Source organism: Colius striatus, chromosome 26, assembly GCF_028858725.1.
Source record: "Colius striatus isolate bColStr4 chromosome 26, bColStr4.1.hap1, whole genome shotgun sequence".
NCBI classification, from domain to species: domain Eukaryota; kingdom Metazoa; phylum Chordata; class Aves; order Coliiformes; family Coliidae; genus Colius; species Colius striatus.
This window is the reverse complement of record NC_084784.1, coordinates 1408594-1426767: the sequence shown is the minus strand read 5'-3', so window position 1 is coordinate 1426767 and position 18174 is coordinate 1408594. Positions and strand designations below refer to the sequence as shown.

The 18174-nt window shown below is 54.0% G+C and overlaps 1 protein-coding gene across 1 annotated transcript; it reads left to right on the top strand.

Annotated features, from left to right (window-relative positions):
• The first annotated feature begins 524 nt into the window (after positions 1-524).
• On the top strand, positions 525-17868 carry FAIM2 (Fas apoptotic inhibitory molecule 2). Its single transcript, XM_062015656.1, has 12 exons — positions 525-539; positions 2017-2197; positions 6409-6512; positions 6671-6735; positions 7480-7533; positions 10464-10514; positions 11054-11093; positions 11593-11630; positions 12780-12867; positions 14092-14187; positions 15907-15960; positions 17719-17868. The coding sequence occupies exons 1-12, from the start codon at positions 525-527 to the stop codon at positions 17866-17868; spliced, it is 936 nt and encodes a 311-aa protein (XP_061871640.1).
• The last annotated feature ends 306 nt before the right edge of the window (positions 17869-18174 follow it).

Genomic DNA, 18174 nt, shown 5'->3' with positions numbered 1-18174 from the left:
AGCAGCATCAGCGGCAGCAGCAGCAGCAGCAGCATCAGCAGCATCAGAGACAGCAGCATCAGCAGCAGCATCGGCGGCATCAGCAGAAGCATCAGAGGCAGCAGCAGCAGCAGCGGCATCAGAGGCAGCAGCATCAGAGGCATCAGCAGCAGCAGCATCAGTAGCATCAGAGGCAGCAGCAGCAGCGGCAGCAGCATCAGAGGCAGCGGCAGCAGCATCAGAGGCAGCAGCAGCAGCAGCAGCAGCAGCAGCATCAGAGGCAGCAGCGGCAGCAGCATCAGCAGCATCAGAGGCAGCAGCAGCATCAGCGGCGGCATCAGCAGCAGCAGCGGCATCAGCGACATCATCAGCATCAGCATCAGCAGCGGCAGCGGCATCAGCATCAGCGACATCATCAGCAGCAGCTGCCCCCGGCCCCGAGACAGCCCGGGACAAGGGACGGGAGGGCCCCGGCGGGGCGGCTGCTGCTCGGCCGCGGCTCCTCTCGCTCCTGCAGCTCTCTTAGGGTCCGGCAGCGAGGGGCCATGACCCAGGGGAAGGTTGGTGTGGGGCCGGGGCCGGGGCCACTCGGGTCCCGCTTTGCATAACTGCGGCGTTGGAAGGGGGGAGGGGGTTGGAGGGAGGGAATTTAAGGGATGAAGCAGCTGCTGAGGAGGGCTGCTGGGTACCTGTGCCTTGGCCCTGGGGGTGAGGCTGTTTTTAGGGGTGGAGGGCTGTTTTTCCTGCAGCTGGATGTGCAGCTGCTATTGGACCAGGGGCTGTTTCCCCCACCCAGCCCAGCTGCTCGTGTTCCCATCCGTGCCCACAGCAGTCAGCACCCGGCCCCTGCCCTGAGCATTTCCTTCCTGCCCAGGCAGCTCTGGACTTTTGGGGTTCTCCAATGCTCTGAGACTTAGGGAGAGGAGGGTTTTGTGCATCCTCTGCCAGCACAGTGCACCATTGCCATGACAACAATGCTGGAGGCTGCCTGGATGCAGGCAACGCTGTCCCTCTGGCATCTCCTTGGGTTTGCATGATGCTGGCCAAGGGTAGGTGATGAAGGCCAAGGTGAGGACAGTCCCCAGGAGCTGGCAGAGAAGGTGGCACAGTTACTCTGATGCAGCTGCTTGTGCACATCCCAGCCTGGTACCCTGACTTGATTTCCAAGGGCCTGTTACCCTTTGTTTTAAGACCTTCTGGCAGGGGCTCTGCTGTCTATTGCAGTGCTACTTAATGTCTGCTTCCTTTTGGGATGTCTGTGGTTCCAGCCCTGCATCCCTGTGATCCATGGGGATGCCATCCCTGATGCTGAGCTGGCAGCCCCCTGGGCAGCAAGGGCAGGATACCAGGCTTCTCACTTACCCCACGATGACAAGGATCTAGAAAGTGAAATGTATCATGTTCCCAAGGAGAAACGAGTTCTCAGGTGGCCTGAGGCTGCCTCTTTGCTGGGATCTCATCCTCTCAGGTCATAGGATCCCAAGTGCCTCAGCTGCATCTCCAAGTTATGGAAAGCAGGAATGCTGAGCCTCTAGAGGGGCAGAGAGGACTGAGCTAGAAGGAAAGGTTAGAGAGCCAAAGCAGAGCAATGCCTGGGGCTAGGAGGAACTCCCCAAAACGTGGAGGCAAGTGGAAATGGAGGAGTTCAGGAACTTCTGCCCAGGAACTAAAAGTCCTTTTTTAAAGGGAAATTTAGGGGGAAGAACAAGTAGGCTGGAAGGCAGAGAATTCTCTGGATGCTTCCCAGGGTTACTTGTGAGCCTGAGGTGCCAGGCAGGACCCCTGCAAGGCTGGGTCAGACCTCATTGCCTGTACATTTTCTTCCCCTTTAACTTGTCAGGTGTTTTCCCATCACATCAGAGGATGCTCCTTCCTGGGGGGACGGGGATGGGCCTGTTGCCAGCTCACAGGAGCTGCTGAGTGTCCTTCCAGCTCCTGCAGCACAAGGGCTCCCTTGGCAGGTTCCCATTGCAGGGCAGTTTCTGTGCTGTTTTCACAGTCTAATCTCTCTCTCCATCCCTTGCCCCTCCTGTGCAGCTCTCTGTGAACAACAAACCCCCCAACTCCGAGGGGCAAGGGGAGAAGAAGGACAATGCCACAGCTCCACCAGCTCCTCCCACCTATGAGGAGGCCACAGCAGGAGAAGGGTTGAAGCCTGGTGCTTACCCTCCCCCTCCATCGGTCCCACTCCATCCCAGCTGGGCCTACGTCGACCCCAGTAAGTCTTTCTATGGCTGAGCCCCTTGCAGAGGGGGGAGGGAGGTGCAGAGGTTTCCCCTGACAGGCTTGTAGAGAAGAGGAACCAGGGATCTGGTGCCCAGTTCATGGTTAGAGCTCACCCCAGAGCTGCAGCTCCAAAAACCATTTGCCCCAACCCCTCATCTGTGCTGACTTCCAGGGGTAGGATTAAACTCCAGTGCTTTGTCCTTGCTCTCCTTCCCAGGGCCAGGATGGGAGAAATCCCCTCTCCCACTTGCTGCACTGGGCAACAGCAGCTCCTAGGGCTGAGGAGGGCCCTGGTGCAATGCTCCAGGCTCTGCAGGCAGCAGCTCCCATCCAGCTCCTGCTCAGCCCCAGCATCCAGTGAAGCTGCTGAACTGGCAAGATCAGTGTCAAGGCATCAGAGATGTCTGGCTCCTGTGAGCTGGTGCTCTGAGCCAGCAGAGGCTGAAACACAGCTGGACTGGAACTGTTGCACCACTGGTCTGTGTGGCTGATTCCTCAGCAAACAAACAGCTTTTCTTCCCTTGGTGCTGGCTGCAGCTTCTGCTTGGCTGCAACAGCAGACAGAGGCTCAACTGTGCCCAGTGCAGAGGAATCCATCTGGGGCTGGATGCAGTTGGCAAGTGAGTCTGCTGGGGTGGACAACTGGGGGTGGCCAACTGCTTGGTCAGCACAGCTTGAGCTGGAGGGACTGGATTTAGTGACTCCTGAGTCTTTTCTCTGTGCTCAGTCCTCTGCTGTGCTCTGCCTGGTCCAGGGATGGAGACGTGGAAGGGGAGAGAGCACAACCCAAACCCCCCTGAGACGTGTGTGCTTGCACACTGATGGCTTCTCAGGGCTGTTTGCCTCAGGGGTCAGAAGGAGAGGGGATAAATCACCTCCCAGCCTGCTGTAACAACCATCTGGGTCTTTCTGCTGTCATGTTGAATTAGGATGGGTGAAGCCCAGATGGGTTAAGATGCTGATGTTTTGGGTCTCCCAAAGGACTTGTTTAGGTGCTCTGCAACCTCTTGTCCCCTCCCTGACAAGCCTGGTGGGATCTGCTCTCTGCAGCTGTCCTGTGTCCTGTGCCCTGTGTCCTGTGCCCTGGTCCCTGCTGGTGTTTCCCTCTCATTTCACCTCCTCTCCCCTTTCCCTGCCCTCAGCCACGCTGCAAGCTGTGACTGGTACCAGTGTCTCAGGCACATGTACCATGGGCTTGTGTCTGACAGCTTATATGAGGCTGGAAGCAGCTGCAGGGAAGTGATGTGTGTTTTGAGTTGCTTTCTTTAATAAAGAGCTTGGGACACTCTTGCTGCCTCAGATGGGGCCATGAGTGAAGGGTGATGGGGACACTGGCCAGGGAGGAGGAAATCCCCTCCATTCCTCTGAGGCATTTGGGTGCCTAATTTGCTGTTTGGATACCTTGATTGCTTTGACACAGGAGGCATTGAAGTGTCCCTGTGACGTGGGGCCTCGAGTGCTCTTGGCCCTCTGAGGGTGATGACAGATCTCCCAGAAATGAGGGGAGGATGCACTGCAGGAGTTTCATCTCCACTGGGGCATAGAAAAAAGCCACAAGAGGTTTATTAGACACCAGCAGAACACACAGGGTTGATTTCCTGCCCTGGGCAGAGCTTGAAGCTTCTGCAATAACAACAACCAACCTTTGGCCAGTAAAACAGAAGAGCCTTGAGTGTGGCTGTCCTGCTGTCTGTAGCCCATTCTCTGGGTTGGAGAGGGTCTTTCCTGAAGGGACTGAGTATCACTGGGCTAAAAAGCTTTGAGAAGGAGGGCAGGCATCCCTCCAACAGGCAGGGACATGAATGTGTGGCTTGTATGACCCCATAAGCCTTCATTCTATAGGAAACCCTGGGGAGAGCCTGACAGCAACACAGAAGGAGCTGTTGGAAGAGAAGCCAATGGCACAGGGGAATGATGCACTGAAGACAGCTGAGGCTTCAGTTCTGCTCTTTTCTTAAGCATGAGATTCAGGAGGTGGAGAAGACTGATTGCTGATATCTCATCTGTGCAGCTCACCTTAGCAGGGAGAAGCTGCTGCTTTGGGTTTCTCCTTGCAGCCCCTTGCCCAGCAATACCCTCACTGCTGCCATCATCCCTGGCTGTGGGCACCTTCCCAGCAGACAGAGCTTATTTGGTGCTTCCCTCCATCCTCCCCTCAAGCTATAGAGCAAAATGATGCTTTAGGGTCCAGCCTTCCTCCTTGCACATCTGCAGGGAAACCACCACCAAGAGCTTGAATTATATATAGAGCCTTGAGTAAAGCAGAGCTGTGGTGTGAGTAAAGCAGAGCTGTGCTGTGAGTAAGGCAGAGCTGTGGTGTGAGTAAGGCAGAGCTGTGGTGTGAGTAAAGCAGAGCTGTGCTGTGAGTAAAGCAGAGCTGTACTGTGTGGTGCAATGGCTCCAGCACTGGTGTAGTTTCCCTTTTGTTTTGGCTTGCTGCTGAACTCTTCTGACTCCCAGTCCCCTCAGCATCTTGCCAACCCTCTGCTGGACTCTCTCCAGAAGTTTTCTGTCACTGTTGAACTGCAGAGGCCACAACTGGACATAAATGTGCTTGTGTGGGGCTGGTTTATTTCTTGGTGATGGAGGAGGGGGCTGCAGTGCTGCCTCTGCAGAATATTCTGGACACTTCCCTCTGGCTCTTGGTTGGACCCACCTCTGGCCCAGGCTGGGCCAGCCTGATGCTCTGCCATCACTGTCAAAGGAGAGAAACCTGCTCTGGGTGGTGGAAGGAGTGGGAATAGATGGAGATGGCCATTCAGACCCCATAGTCAGTAAGGGAGGAGGGGAGGAGAAGTGCTGGAGCAGACATCCCCCTGCAGCCCATGGAGAGAAGGTGGCTGTGCCCCTGCAGCCCGTGGAGGGCAATGGTAGGACTGGGAGTCAGCAGCAGCTCCAGAGGACCCCAGAGCACAGGGGTGACCGTGCCCAGAGGGGCTGGGGCTGTGTGGGGAGGTGGCCATGGAGCAGGCCAGGCTGGGCTGAGGGCTGGGCATGGGGAGACCCACACAAGAGGTGGTCAGAGAGGTCCATGAGGGGGTTTCTGAGGTGTGAGGGACCTGTGCTGCAGCAGGGGAAGGGCAAAGGCTCTTCATCCTCTGAGGAGGAACCATTGGAAAAGGACTGACTGCAACCCTCATTCCCTGTCCCCTGAGCTGCTGAGGGGGAGGTGGGGCTACCAGGATGGGGTGTCTGAGCCTGGGGAGAGGGGAGGGGTGGGGGAAGGTGGCCTCAGGGCTGGTCACACTCTTCATCATCATCCCACTCTGTTATTTCCTTTTATGATGCTTTTGGTTGCTGGTGGATTACATTGGTTTGTGTTTTCTTCCCCAAGTGGAGTGATCCTACTTGTTTTGTCTGGGACTAAAAGTGGTGACTGAGCCCCTCCTGTCCTTAGGGATGTCCATGAAGCCTTCAGGACCTTTTCTCTTCCCCATCCCACTATGGAGGGTGCAGGGGAAGGGTGAGCCAGTGGCTGTGTTGGCCTTGTGCCTGGACAGACCTAAACCCACAACAGTGGGACATGAGTAAGGGGTCATGGGATGAAGCTGGAACACAAAATGGTCCTTTAAACATAAGGAAAAAGCTGTTTTACTGCTGAGCTGAGGGAGCCCTGGCCCAGGCTGCCCAGGGAGGGTGTGGAGGCTCCTTCCTTGGAGCTCTTCAAGACCCCCCTGGACACGTTCCTGTGCCCCCTGATCTAGGTGGGAGCTGCTTCTGCAGGGGGTTGCACTGGATGAGCTCTAAAGGTCCCTCCAAGCCCCACCATGCTGTGATTCTATGATGCAGACATAGTCTGAGCTCAGGCAATTACAGAGCTGTGAGGGAATCCTGCAGCTGAGCTCCTGATGGGAATGACTGAGGTGCTGAGTCACAGCTCTCCTGGGGGATGCTTTAACATTCAGTGAAAGGTGAGCAAGGATATGATATGAGCCTTCTAATTGCCATTAAAGAAATGGTGTTACCAGAGACAGGAATTAACCCTGGTGTCCTTGTGCTGAAGCCTGCAGAGGTGGTTTCCCTGCTGTGTTCTCAGAGATGATCCCAATAAGATGCAGGACTGGGAAGGGAACAGAGTGCATCCCAGCAAGAAAACCTTGAATTGTGGGCTTCCTGAGCTGCTGGCAATCCCTGGGGTCAGGTTATTGCAACTGGGGAGTGAAACTGGGTGCCAAGAGCTGATCTGTCTGGCTTCTGCTTCAGGCACGAGCCCGAGCTATGGCAGTGGTGGGTACCCAGGGGACACGGAGATGCTCACGGCCCTCAGCTGGGACGACAGGAACGTGCGCAGAGTGTTCATCAGGAAGGTAAGGGGCAAGTCCCTCCAGGCTCAGCCTTCCCTTGTGGAGGCAGGAGATCAGCTCTGAGCCCTTGGAGGAACCTGGCTGCAATGACTTTGCTGGCTTCCCCAGGCTGGGTGGGAAGCAGAGGCTGTGGGTCACCCATGGGCTGCCTCTCGTTGCAGGTCTATTCCATCCTGCTGGTCCAGCTCTTGGTTACTGTTGTTATTGTGGCTTTCTTCACCTTCTGGTAGGTCTCTTCTGTAGAGGTAACACTTGCTTTGTCCTGTGTATGACCTGATCTTGCATTACCTGTTACTTAGGGGTGTTGCCTGTCATGTAGGTACCTGGTATTGTTTTTCCCCTCATATGCTCCAGTTGAAAAACAACACTGAAGGAACCCTGAGACATCCTTCAGTACCTGTGCTGCCTTTCCCACTCTGGATGGTCCATTCTGGCTGCCAGGTAGCCTGGGCTACTTGCCCTTGAGTATGAACTGCTGCATTTTTTCCTTTGGGAGCTATTGAGGCCATCAGACCTCAGCCTGCCCCAGCTCCAGGGGCTGGGTTAGCTCTCCTTGCAGAAGCAGATACCCCACGCTCCAGTATGCAGCTATCCCTCCAGCTCAGATGACTGAGCATTTTGGGCATGTGTGGCTCATGTTGCCTCCAGAATAAATAATGAATCACTGTCAGCCTGAGGATTACAGCTCCTTAATCAGCTCAGAGCCCAGCAGTGGCCGTGCCCTGGCTGTGTAACGAGAGCAGCGCCGGCTGCCTTTGCCACTTGACAGGTTGAATTTCTTTCCAGCTGGGCAGTCTGCTGGCTACATTCAGTGTGTTGTGTTTTGCTTTTTGCTGGCTGTTGTTTTTTCCACATACCCTGTGCTGCAGCAGCCTGTGTGTGTGTTCCCAGGTTTAATTTAGCAGCAGCCTGTGAAGGGATTGGCTGCTTTATGCTCTCTGCTCGACATTCCTTCTCTCTTGTCTTCCAGTGAGCCGGTCAAGGGATACATTCAGACACACTCTGCCTGGTACTGGGCTTCCTAGTGAGTATTTCTGTCTTCTCCTTTGTTTGTATTTGCCCCAAGCAGTTCTGAATGTGGCTGTGGTGGTGTGGAGACGCTTCCCAAAACACTTTTGCATCTTGCATGGGAAGAATTGCTCCAGTGTGTGCTCAGAGGTGGAGCTGTGGAAAATCGAGGATAACTCTGAGAGGAGAAGATAAAGAACCCTCCCCTAAATGAGTATGAGACATGAGAGATGCTGGATACAGAATCTCAGAGTCCCAAGGGCTGGAAGGGACCTGGGAAGCTCATCCAGTGCAACTCCCCTGCCAGAGCAGCAGCACCTAGAGCAGGTCACACCTCCAAATGCTTCCAAAAAGAGGACTCTGCAAAGCAGGGCCAAAGTAAACACATGGAAATATGGGAAGCATCCAGGAAAACAGTACAGAGACACAGCTGTGAGACTGACAAGGTGCCCAGGGCATCTTGGAGGCTTAATTTTGGGATCATCCCTTTGAAAGCAAGGAGGTTCCCTGGGTTTACATCACAAGCCTTGACATGCAGCACATGCAAAGGGTGCAAGAAGTGAAGGGCAGGGGGATGGTGGGTGCATGTGAGGGCATTAGGATGTCCCTGGCTGTGGCTGAGGGGGGCTGTCATGCTTGAGTCTTCATCATGGAGCAGCTCTCAGTGCCCACAGCGTGGGATGCCAAGCTGGGAGGCAGCAGGGCTGTGCTCCTGAGCCCTCACTGTCGTGGTGGTTTCCTGGATGCTGCTCGTGTTCCTGCTGCTGATGGAGCAGGCAGAGTGTGCCAGGTAAATGTCAGTGAACCAGGCTCTGGCAACTTGGCTTTAATTAGTTCACACCCAAATCATGAAATGTGTCCAGGCCTGGAGATGAGACACCAGCTTATGTAACTTAGGGGGGAAAAAAAGACCCAAAATAGCAGCAGTAGAAGGACACTGGCACCAGCATGTCTCTGTCCCTGAGGGGAAATAAAGTGCTTCTCCTTGGCCAGCTGGTAGATTGGAGAAGCAACAGCTCTGCTCAGGTCTATGCTTTGACCTTTGGGCTCATCTCTTGCAGATTACTGACCAGTTAGCATCATCACTGACCAGTTCGTTTCTTCCTGGCTTTCAGCAGGAGCAAACACATCTTGGACCAGTTTGGGGTGCTTGAGGGACTTCAATTTTGGCTGTCCCCTCACCTCCCAGTGAGTGATTCTTTCCCTCCATCCCAGGGTCTCTGCTGGCCCTGATCTGGATCTCCTTAGTACACAGAGACCCCAACTCTATATACATCCCTGTAAAATAAAACTGGGTGCCCTTGGGCATGAGCCATCACCTCAGAAGTAGGGAATAACACAGGAGAAGAAGTGCAACAAGGGAAAGGCTGCAGGAACTGGGGCTGTTTAGTCTGGAGGAGACTGAGGGGGCAGCTCATGAATAGTTACAAGTATAGAAATGGTGGATGCAGAATCTCAGAATCTTGAGGGTTGGAAGGGACCTGGAAAGATCATCCAGTGCAACCCCAGAGCAGGAACATCTAAAGTAGGTCATACCTTGAAATACTCCCAAAAAGAGGGCTCTGCCAAGCAGGGCCAAAGCAAACATGTGTATAAATGGGGATGGTGGGTGTCAGGAGGCTGGGGCAGCACTTTTTTCTCTTGTACCTAGCAACAGCACAAGGGGTGATGGGATGAAGCTGCAACACAAGAAGTTCCATTGAAACTTAAGGGTAAAACTGCTTTGGTGTGGGGGTGAGGGAGCCCTGGCCCAGGCTGCCCAGGGAGGGTGTGGAGGCTCCTTCCTTGGAGCTCTTCAAGACCCCCCTGGACACGTTCCTGTGTGACCTGACCTAGGTGGGAGCTGCTTCTGCAGGGGGTTGCACTGGATGATCCCTAAAGGTCCCTCCCAACCCCTATGATGCTATGCAAAGGAGACAAACCACTGCAATGGCTCTCTTGGCTCCCCACACACTTGCTTCCATCTATTCAGCCGTGTCCACTCCATCTTTCCTGGTTGCCCCCTGGGAGAGCAAGGCTCAGGTTTATCTCTGGGGCATTTCTCATGGCCCGTGGGTTTTGCCGTCATTAGACCTAAGGTGAGTGGCTATCGTGCAGCCATCAGCATGCTTGCAAGCTGCTCCAGCCCCAGGGTGAAAGCAGGTTCCCACTGTGCCAGAACCCATCAGCACTGTGGAAAAACACCCAGGCTGGGTGATGGGCTGAGCAGAGGGAGAACCATCCCTCCGCTGTTGGGTTTCGTTTTGCTCTGCAGAAGGGTCAAGTCCTGTCAGATCAGTAACTCCTGTGGGAGCTGGGGATGGCTTGTGCAACACCCTGGTGGGCTCAGGGCTGCTTCACTGGCCTTAGAGGATCCCTCTGCTGTTGAACTCTTCCTCAAGTGCTGGTGCAGTGACATGGGACCAGTTCCCTTAGAGGATCCTGCTGTTGAACTCTTCCTCAAGTGCTGGTGCAGTGACATGGGACCAGTTCCCTTCTCTGGCACAGATCTGGCCTTAGCAGAGTCACCTGCACCAACCCTGTGGATTCTGGTGTAAGTGCTGCTAAAATCCCAGCCTTGATCCCACCAAGCCTGGAAGTGCCTGAGGTGAGGGGCAAAGTCTGCCCACCTCCATGAGTGACCCACACGTCAGCAACAAACCCCTCTGAGGGCTCCTCCTGGACCTTCACACCTTTGCTTGCTCTGCTCTAAAACCATCCTCCAGGGATTTTTCAGGGATGTTTGTGCTGTCCCACCTTGAGAAGTGGGCAGCTAGGGCAGGGAACAGCTTCAGTGAGAGCTGGTAACTGCCTTGCTTCCAACCCAGCCTCAACTCTGGCATGGTGCTTGCATTTCAAACAGTGCAGCAGAGCACTGAAACCTGTCAGCTGGAGACTTCTGTCCTGCATCAACACATCTTGCTTGGCTTTTCCTCCTTAGACAGTTCTTCTTCCCTTCTTTTGCAGTGCTGTTTTCTTTGTGACCTACTTGATTCTTGCTTGCTGCTCTGGACCCAGGTAAAATATTTGCTTTTTGGATCTGGGACAAGCCTGAGAAATGCAGATGGGCATTTGCCTCTTGCTTCAAACATGGTTGGATGGGGTTAGGCTGATGCCACGATGTAGGGACTGAGGTGACAGCAGTATTTCCAGGCCTGCTGCAGTTGTGGGGTGCTGCAACACAGCATTCAAAGCTGAAGCCAAATTGCAGCTCTAAAGGGATGTTGCAGCAAAAAAAGTGCATCACTGTGTAGCTGTAATAGCTCCAAATTCTACTGAATACCTCAGAGGATGGTTGTCTGTGCTCTGAAGTGGAACAAGGCACTGGTGGCTGCTCCACTGGAATATCCTGGGGATATCTGCCCTCTTGGTCCAGCAGCACCCCAAAAGCACCCTCATTCCCAACAGGGTGACTGTCCCCTTGCACCACCCCTGTCAATTTGCTGCACAGGCCATTAATTACATGGCATGTCTTAGGCAACCTGTTGTGCAGCCCTGTGAACTACCTCTGCCCTCCTCATTGCAGGGCTGACCAGCCCCTGTTTCTTCCCTTGCAGGAGGTATTTCCCATGGAATCTGATCCTGCTGAGCATCTTTGTAAGTAGCACATCTGGACAGTGTCTGTCCTGCCCCTGCAGCCAGCCAGGGTTTTGTAATGGCTCCAAGCAGGAGAGATGTCTGGTCTGGATTGCTGCAGGAAGGAGGAATGTCATCCTCTAATTGCCCTGCACCTGGGCTGAGGAGCTGCAATTGGACTAGAATATGATAAGCAGGGAAGAAGGGAGCCTCTGTTTAAAAAACCCCTAAGCCTGCAGAGTCTGGTTGGTGATGGGAGCTGGGTCAGGGTGCTGGAGACCTGTGCAAGGCAGGTAGAGGGAAGGAGAAGGTGGGACTACTCTCAGGGTGGTGGCCTGCCCTCATTTTAACCTGCCCTGTGGATATTAATCACTGGAGGATTAGAAACTATGCAAAAATTGTTTCTCTTGAGCATCTATTAAAAGGCTTCACTGCCCTTATCACTGTGAAATGTTTCATCTGTTGCCTGTCTCTCCCTGGACATGAATGCAGAAGTAATGTGGTTCTTTCTCCCTCCCAGACACTCTCCATGGCTTATCTCACTGGTATGCTCTCCAGGTAGGTTGAGCATGCAGCCTCTGGATGTCTTCTATGTCCTGTCTCTTCCTGCAAGAAACCTTCCCTACCTGTGAGCTGTACAGGCCACCTGATCTCTCTGGAGCTGTTCCAGGAGCCACACAAAGCCTGACCTTCCCTTCTGAAAAGACTTTTTAAAGCAGCTCCCCAAGACCTGTGATGGGAACCTCTTCTCTGGCACAGCTCAGCAGCTCAGAGCAGCTCCTGGCTATGCCAAATCCTCCAGGAGAGCATTAGAGAGCCAGGGACAAGGCACTGCCTGCATGGATGGGCCATAGGGAACAACCCCACACCGATCTCACCTTTTCCCCTCAGCAGCACTGGAGCAGATGGGGCTGGAGGGAGATGAGGAATCTTTCCCAGCAGTTTCAGGTTGGGGGTTTGTGTGGTGGTTTGGGGTTTTTTGGGTTTCTTTTTGTAGCCTCCAGCTTGCTCCCCTTTGCTTGTGTTCTGTACCATTACAGTCTGGTCACAGGATCAGCCCTGCTTCACGTGGGGCCCTGCTGATGAGCCAGATGAGCTGGTGGGTGTTGATGGACGTGTGCTGGGGACAAAGGAAGAAGCAGCTTCAGCAACTCAGAGATCACACCAGTGACACCAGTCTCCCATCAAACTGAAGGGGAGAGTGGGGACTGGCTTTTCTTAGGGTTGAGCCTGGTGCTGTAACCACAATCAGTAGCCAGACATACACACATACAAAGCCCCTCCTTGCCTGCAGCTTTCCAAGCCCCTGTTACACACACATCAGCAGCCTTTGGATTTCTCATTGTGCTGTGATGACATTTGGTATTTATAAGCTCCCAGGTTGAATCTTCCCTCTCCTCCATCTCTCCAGAGGGGTTTTTTTTAGGTAAGTCCCCATGGCAGCTGCTCCTGAGTTCCCAGGAGGCATAGACACGTCCTCCTGCCTACCCTCTTCTGTTTAAAGCAGGAGGAAAACCCACCTAGTCTTTATTTTTCAGTGTTTCCTACCCTTCCCTTTTACACTGAGGTTGAATTTTAGTGCTGCTTGTGCCCCTAGGACTCATGCTCTCCTTGTACCCTTCTGCTAAGCTCCTGCCTGTCTAACCCCCTCCTTCTGCCTTCCCCTGTGGGGAAACACTGAAAGTAGTTTTGCTGTTAACTTTGCAGCTACTACAACACCAAGTCAGTCCTCCTGTGTCTGGGGATCACAGCCTTGGTGTGTTTCTCTGTCATGATCTTCAGCTTCCAGACCAAGGTGAGTTGGTGCTGACAGTCTCTCTGGGAGAAGCAGAGGGGCAGGACACAGGGTCAGGCAGTGCTGGGGGAGATGTGAGAAGGGGTTCTGGATGCAGGAGCAACCTGAGGGATGCTGGGATGTCAAGTGAAGGTTACAGGAAGATTAGGGCAGATGCTGAGGTGAGGGATGTGTCTGGTACAGATGGGACTGGAAGATGGCCAAGAAGGCCAATGGCAGCCTGGGATGCATCAAGCAGAGTGTGGGCAGCAGGGCCAGGGAGGTTGTGCTGCCCCTCTGCTCTGCCAGAGCTGGGGAGGCCTCAGCTGGAGTCCTGGGGCCAGTGCTGGGCTCCCCAGCTGCAGAGAGACAGGGAAGTGCTGCAGAGAGGCCAGGGCAGGGCCAGCAAGATGCTGAGGGATGGAACATGTGTGTGAAGAGGAAAGGCTGCAGCCCTGGGGCTGTTCAGCCTGGGGAAGAGGAGCCTGAGCTCAGGGGGATCTTAATATTGACAAGTATCTAAATGGTGGGTGTCAGGAGGCTGGGGCAGCACTTTTTTTTCTGTTGTACAGGACAAGGGCTGATGGGATGAAGCTGGAACACAACCAGTTGCACTTAAACATAAGGAGAAACTCTTTCCCTGTTTGAGTGAGGGAGCCCTGGCCCAGGCTGCCCAGGGAGGGTGTGGAGGCTCCTTCCTTGGAGGGCTTCAAGACCCCCCAGGACACGTTCTTGTGTGACCTGATCTAGGTGACCCTGCTTCTGCAGGGGGGGTTGGACTGGATGAGCTCTAAAGGTCCCTCCCAGCCCTCACCACTCTGTGATCTCTGGTGATGTGCAGAGGGAGTGCAAATGGTGTTTTTCTGAGGATGAGGCTGTGGGGTACAGAGGGGCACTGGCCTCAGGGACACTGGTGTGTATGCTGGGCTTTTGGCTCTCAGGTATGTGGTGGGTACTGAGTTCTTGCCCATGGCACTGCAGGGGACGTGCTGTGTGGCTCTGTGCCCTGCAGCAGGGCGTTGCTTGGCACTTACCACGATACCAGCCTGGTCCTGTGTTTGGGGATCACAGCCTTGGTGTGTCTTGTCTGTCAGTATCTTGTGCTTCTAGACCAAGCTGCTGGAAACTTGGTGTGACAAGCAGATGTGACAGCAAGGATGGGTGTGCTGCTGGGGAGTCCCTCCCTGAGGACACACTGGTCTGGCTGCTCCCGCTGCACTTGTAACTTGTTCTTTACCTCTGCAGTTTGACTTCACCTCCTGCCAGGGCGTTCTCTTCGTGATGCTCATGGTGCTCTTCTTTGGTGGCATCATCCTGGCTGTGGTACTGCCCTACCAATATGTGAGTAATGGCCTGTGCCCCTCCTTCCTCACCCAGTGCCACCAGTCCTGGTGCAAGGCAGGGAGCTGCTCAGCTGTAAGCAGGGCAGGCTCCAGGGCTTGGCTTGAAAGGGGTGTTTGCAGCTGATGTGCTGAACAGAAGGGAAAGGGAAGAGCAAGACCAGGTGGCTGTTGCTTGGTGGTTGTACAATCAGATAGCAGGTTGTAGGAGAGCACTGGCCTGAGGCTGGAGGAAGTTTTGCTTCTGTTCCTGCAGCTGTAGTGACCCCATGCAGGCTGTGTCATGCCCGTGCCTCAGTTTCCCCTCCAGTAAAAGCAGGGTAGTGAGCACATGAAAGCACTGGCCTGTCTCATACAGGGCTCTGGCCCCAAATTCAGAGCAGGACCTGGACTTTGGACAAGTGCAGAGAGGTGTCTGTTTGGCCAGACCTGGTTGTCTCCACACCAACACCAGGCAGTGTTCAAATCCTGAAGACCCAACTTCTCTGACATCTCTGGAGGAGGAGTCAGACCCCAGGGCCAAGTCCTGACGATGAGTGACCACCTTATCTCCCATCCAACTGCTGCCAGCCCCTCTTGCACGGGTCCAGCCCCTTCCTTTGGCTTTCTTGGTCACTGTTGGAGCTGGCTGTGCCCAGCTGAAACCTCGGAGCAGCTTGTGACCACACCTGGCAGAGGGTTTGGTGTGGCAGTACTGTGTGTCTGGCCTCCATCCAAGACTCCTTAGGTGAGCTGTCATTCAGGTGAGAGCCTGACAGACCCTGGAAGGTGCTGATGAAAGAGGGAAGGTGTGTGGGGCTATCACCTGAATGCTCACCCAGCTTTGATCACAGCAGCCTTCAGGTGACCTCCAAACCCTTCACCTGGCTTCTCTGGGAACCTTCAAGGGCCAGACCTGCAGGAGAAATCTCCCCTGGTCCTGGCCCTGGAGTAGATCTGATGATGGTCAAATACACAGGCTGGTGTTTCCAAAACCAGGAGCCTGGATTTTGGTTGTCCTGGCTTGAGATCCACCTCTCCCTGTGTGCAAACGTGAGGGTAAACCAGCCTGCAGTGCCAAGCCACAGCTATTAAAGTGTTGAGACAACTACTCTTTATCTTGCAGCTTGTCAAGATAAGCATAGCTTGAGGCAGCCTTGTAATGAGCTTGTCTATATGGGGAGGCAGGCTGTGATCCCTGGGTTGAATCAGCCATCCTTGTGGGCACCTTCTCCTGGCATAGAGGCAACTCCTGTGTGCTACTGTGTCCCAGCAAGCAGAGGCTGAGGTTGGGCCTTAATTCCAGTGAATTTCCAGCAGATGAACACACTGAATTTATGCTTGTTAATTCAAGCTGGGTCTGGCTCTTGGTGTTCCTTCCAGTGGGAGCAGCCTTGTGTGGGTAAACAAACACCTTCCAGGGCAAAATGTGTTTCCATCAGGGTAGCACAGAGACATCTCCACAGAGAAAGCAGCTGTGGTGAAGTGAGCTGTTCTGGAAGCTTATGAGCCAAACAAAGGCCACAATGAGATGAGGAAACTGTGGCACAGTGACTTGTTCTCTGCCATTAAAAGGTCCACACCAGGAAAAGTGGAGCTGGAAGTGGTGCAAGTGCATCCTGGACTATTCCAGCACTTCCCCTGACTTGTATCCTTCAAATGAGACTGAAGCTTTCTTCTGTGTCAAGCCCTACTTCACCAGTTCTCCCCAGGCACTGATGGATGGATTTGTCCCCTTTAGGTCCCCTGGCTCCACGGGATCTACGCTCTGCTTGGTGCCATTATCTTCACTATGGTAAGTGGGTGCTGGTTATGGGCTCTGGGAACACGCTGCCACCCAACCAAGGGGCAAACACCTCTATCCTTGAAGGGTGCTTGGGGAAGGGAGAAGAGCTGCAGGACTGCAGAGGGCTCCACATCCTCAGATGGCTCATGAATAGCAATGGTTTGTGACCTCAGCTCCCAGGAAGGTGTTGGTGTACGTGACAGTGCTCGTGCAGAGCGTGGCGCGATTGGCAAACCCCCGCTGCATGCGCAACACTAGGTGTGAGCAGCAGAAAGCCTTGTAGGGATGGGGCAAAAAGGCATCTGTGGAGTGGGGAAAGCAGAGCCTAAGCTTCAGCGTGTCAGTGGGAGCTGGAGTGCAGGGCTCAAAGGGAGCCTGGGGATGAAATGAGGCTGCAGAAGTGAGCAAAGTCAAGTTGGGGCCGGTTGAGTGGGAGCGAGCCAAGGGCTTGGGTGAGTTTGAGCAACAGAAACAGTGGTGCAGAAAGAGAGGCCATGGTTTGGGATTAAGGGGCATTAAGAAGGTTCACTGCAGGCAGGGAAACCCCTGAAGCTGGCCAGGTCCTCCAAGAAAAGTTGGAAGGGCTGGATTTGTTCCTTGGACTGTTCCCCAGGGTTGCTCCCAGAGCAAGTCCCAGCGGTGCCACGCTCAGGTGTGGGAGTTGTCTGGGAAGGTGCTTGGTGTTGCCTCGAGGTGGGGGTCAGGAGGAGGGCTGCCCTGGGCTTCGAGGCGGTGCCCATTGGGCATGTTGTGAATAAGAATAGTTGAGCAATTTCATTTATTAGCTATGAAAGTTATTTCAAGTGAGCTCAGGTATTTCTTCGTGTGATTCATGCTCAAAGACTGCTCCCTAAAATACAAGTAGGCTAAACATCTTATAATTACCCCATAAACTTCAGTCAGAGCCTCAGCTCAGCCTGACAGTGTCTGAGGAGATCAGTTATTTATGACTGGGGAGGGCAGAGGTGCCAGTTGACCCCAGGCCATGGCAAAGATGCTCTGCCAGCCCCGAAGAGCTCCGTGCCGGGGTCTGTCGTGGGATGGGTTGACAGAGGGAGGGAAGGTGAGACAGGAGAAGATATTGGGCACAAAGTCATGCAATGAGGCACAGGTTTCCTTGCAGCTGGACCCCCAGCCTGCCTTTATAGCCCATGTTTGTTCCCCTGAGTGCTGCATCTCTCCAGGCAAGCTGGGCAGTGGATTCCCTCAGTGATGGCTTCACTGGGAAAATCTGCCCTGCACTCCATCATGTTTGTGCCTCAGAAACCTCACCCTGTGCCTCAGAAAGGTGTTGGCTGCCCTCTGGGCCTGGCTACTGCTGCTGGCAGCTCTGCAGACCTTGGTGCTGCCCAGCATCTGGGGTTTCTTGCCCTTTATTGCTCTGGTGTTGCTGCTGCAATGGCATGGTGGGTCCAGGGCAGATGTTTCTGAACTGGGGGAAGTCCAGGCAAAGAAAACAAGTCCTAGAGAGGAGAAGGAACAGAGAGAACTGCTCTAGAGCTGATCCTGGGACACACATGGGATGGATGAGGCAAAAGAGAACGTTGGGAACAAGCTTGGAGGAAGCAGGCCTCAGGTAATGGTTAGGCTCAGGGTTTGAGTGGAAGGAGGGAAGCTGCAGCTTGTTCAGGGGGTTGTTCAGTTACAGCCCATAAGAAGTGGCTGCACCTTTGCAATTGGGAGAACTCTTGTCACCCCAGCACTTCTTGCTCCCCTGTGCCAAATCTCCAGGTGACTGGCATTGGGTTTCCTCCTCTTTCTTCACAGTTCCTGGCACTTGATACCCAGATGCTGATGGGGAACCGTCGCTACTCGCTGAGCCCGGAGGAATACATCTTTGGAGCCCTCAATATCTATCTGGACATCATCTACATCTTCTCTTTCTTCCTGCAGTTCTTTGGCTCCAGCCAGGAGTGAGTGCAGCAAGGCAGTGTCTTCTCTTTGCTGCCAAGATGCAAGTGTTTAAGAAATAATACTCAAAGAAGAGGGAAAGAGGGTTAAAAAACCCCACCCCAAAGCAAAAGCAAAGCCACCCTTCCTGCCCATTGCAGGCTCCATTCAACCAGCTGAGCAAAGCCCCTGGGTTCCTTATGCAGCTTGTATATATGCTGTTAGGCCTTTGTGACCCAGAAAGCAAAGCAGGGCTTGAGTGTTATGTCTCTTCTGTCCCCTCCACCCCTCCTGAGATCAAAGCAGACCAGAGACTTGGAAGCATGAGGCCAA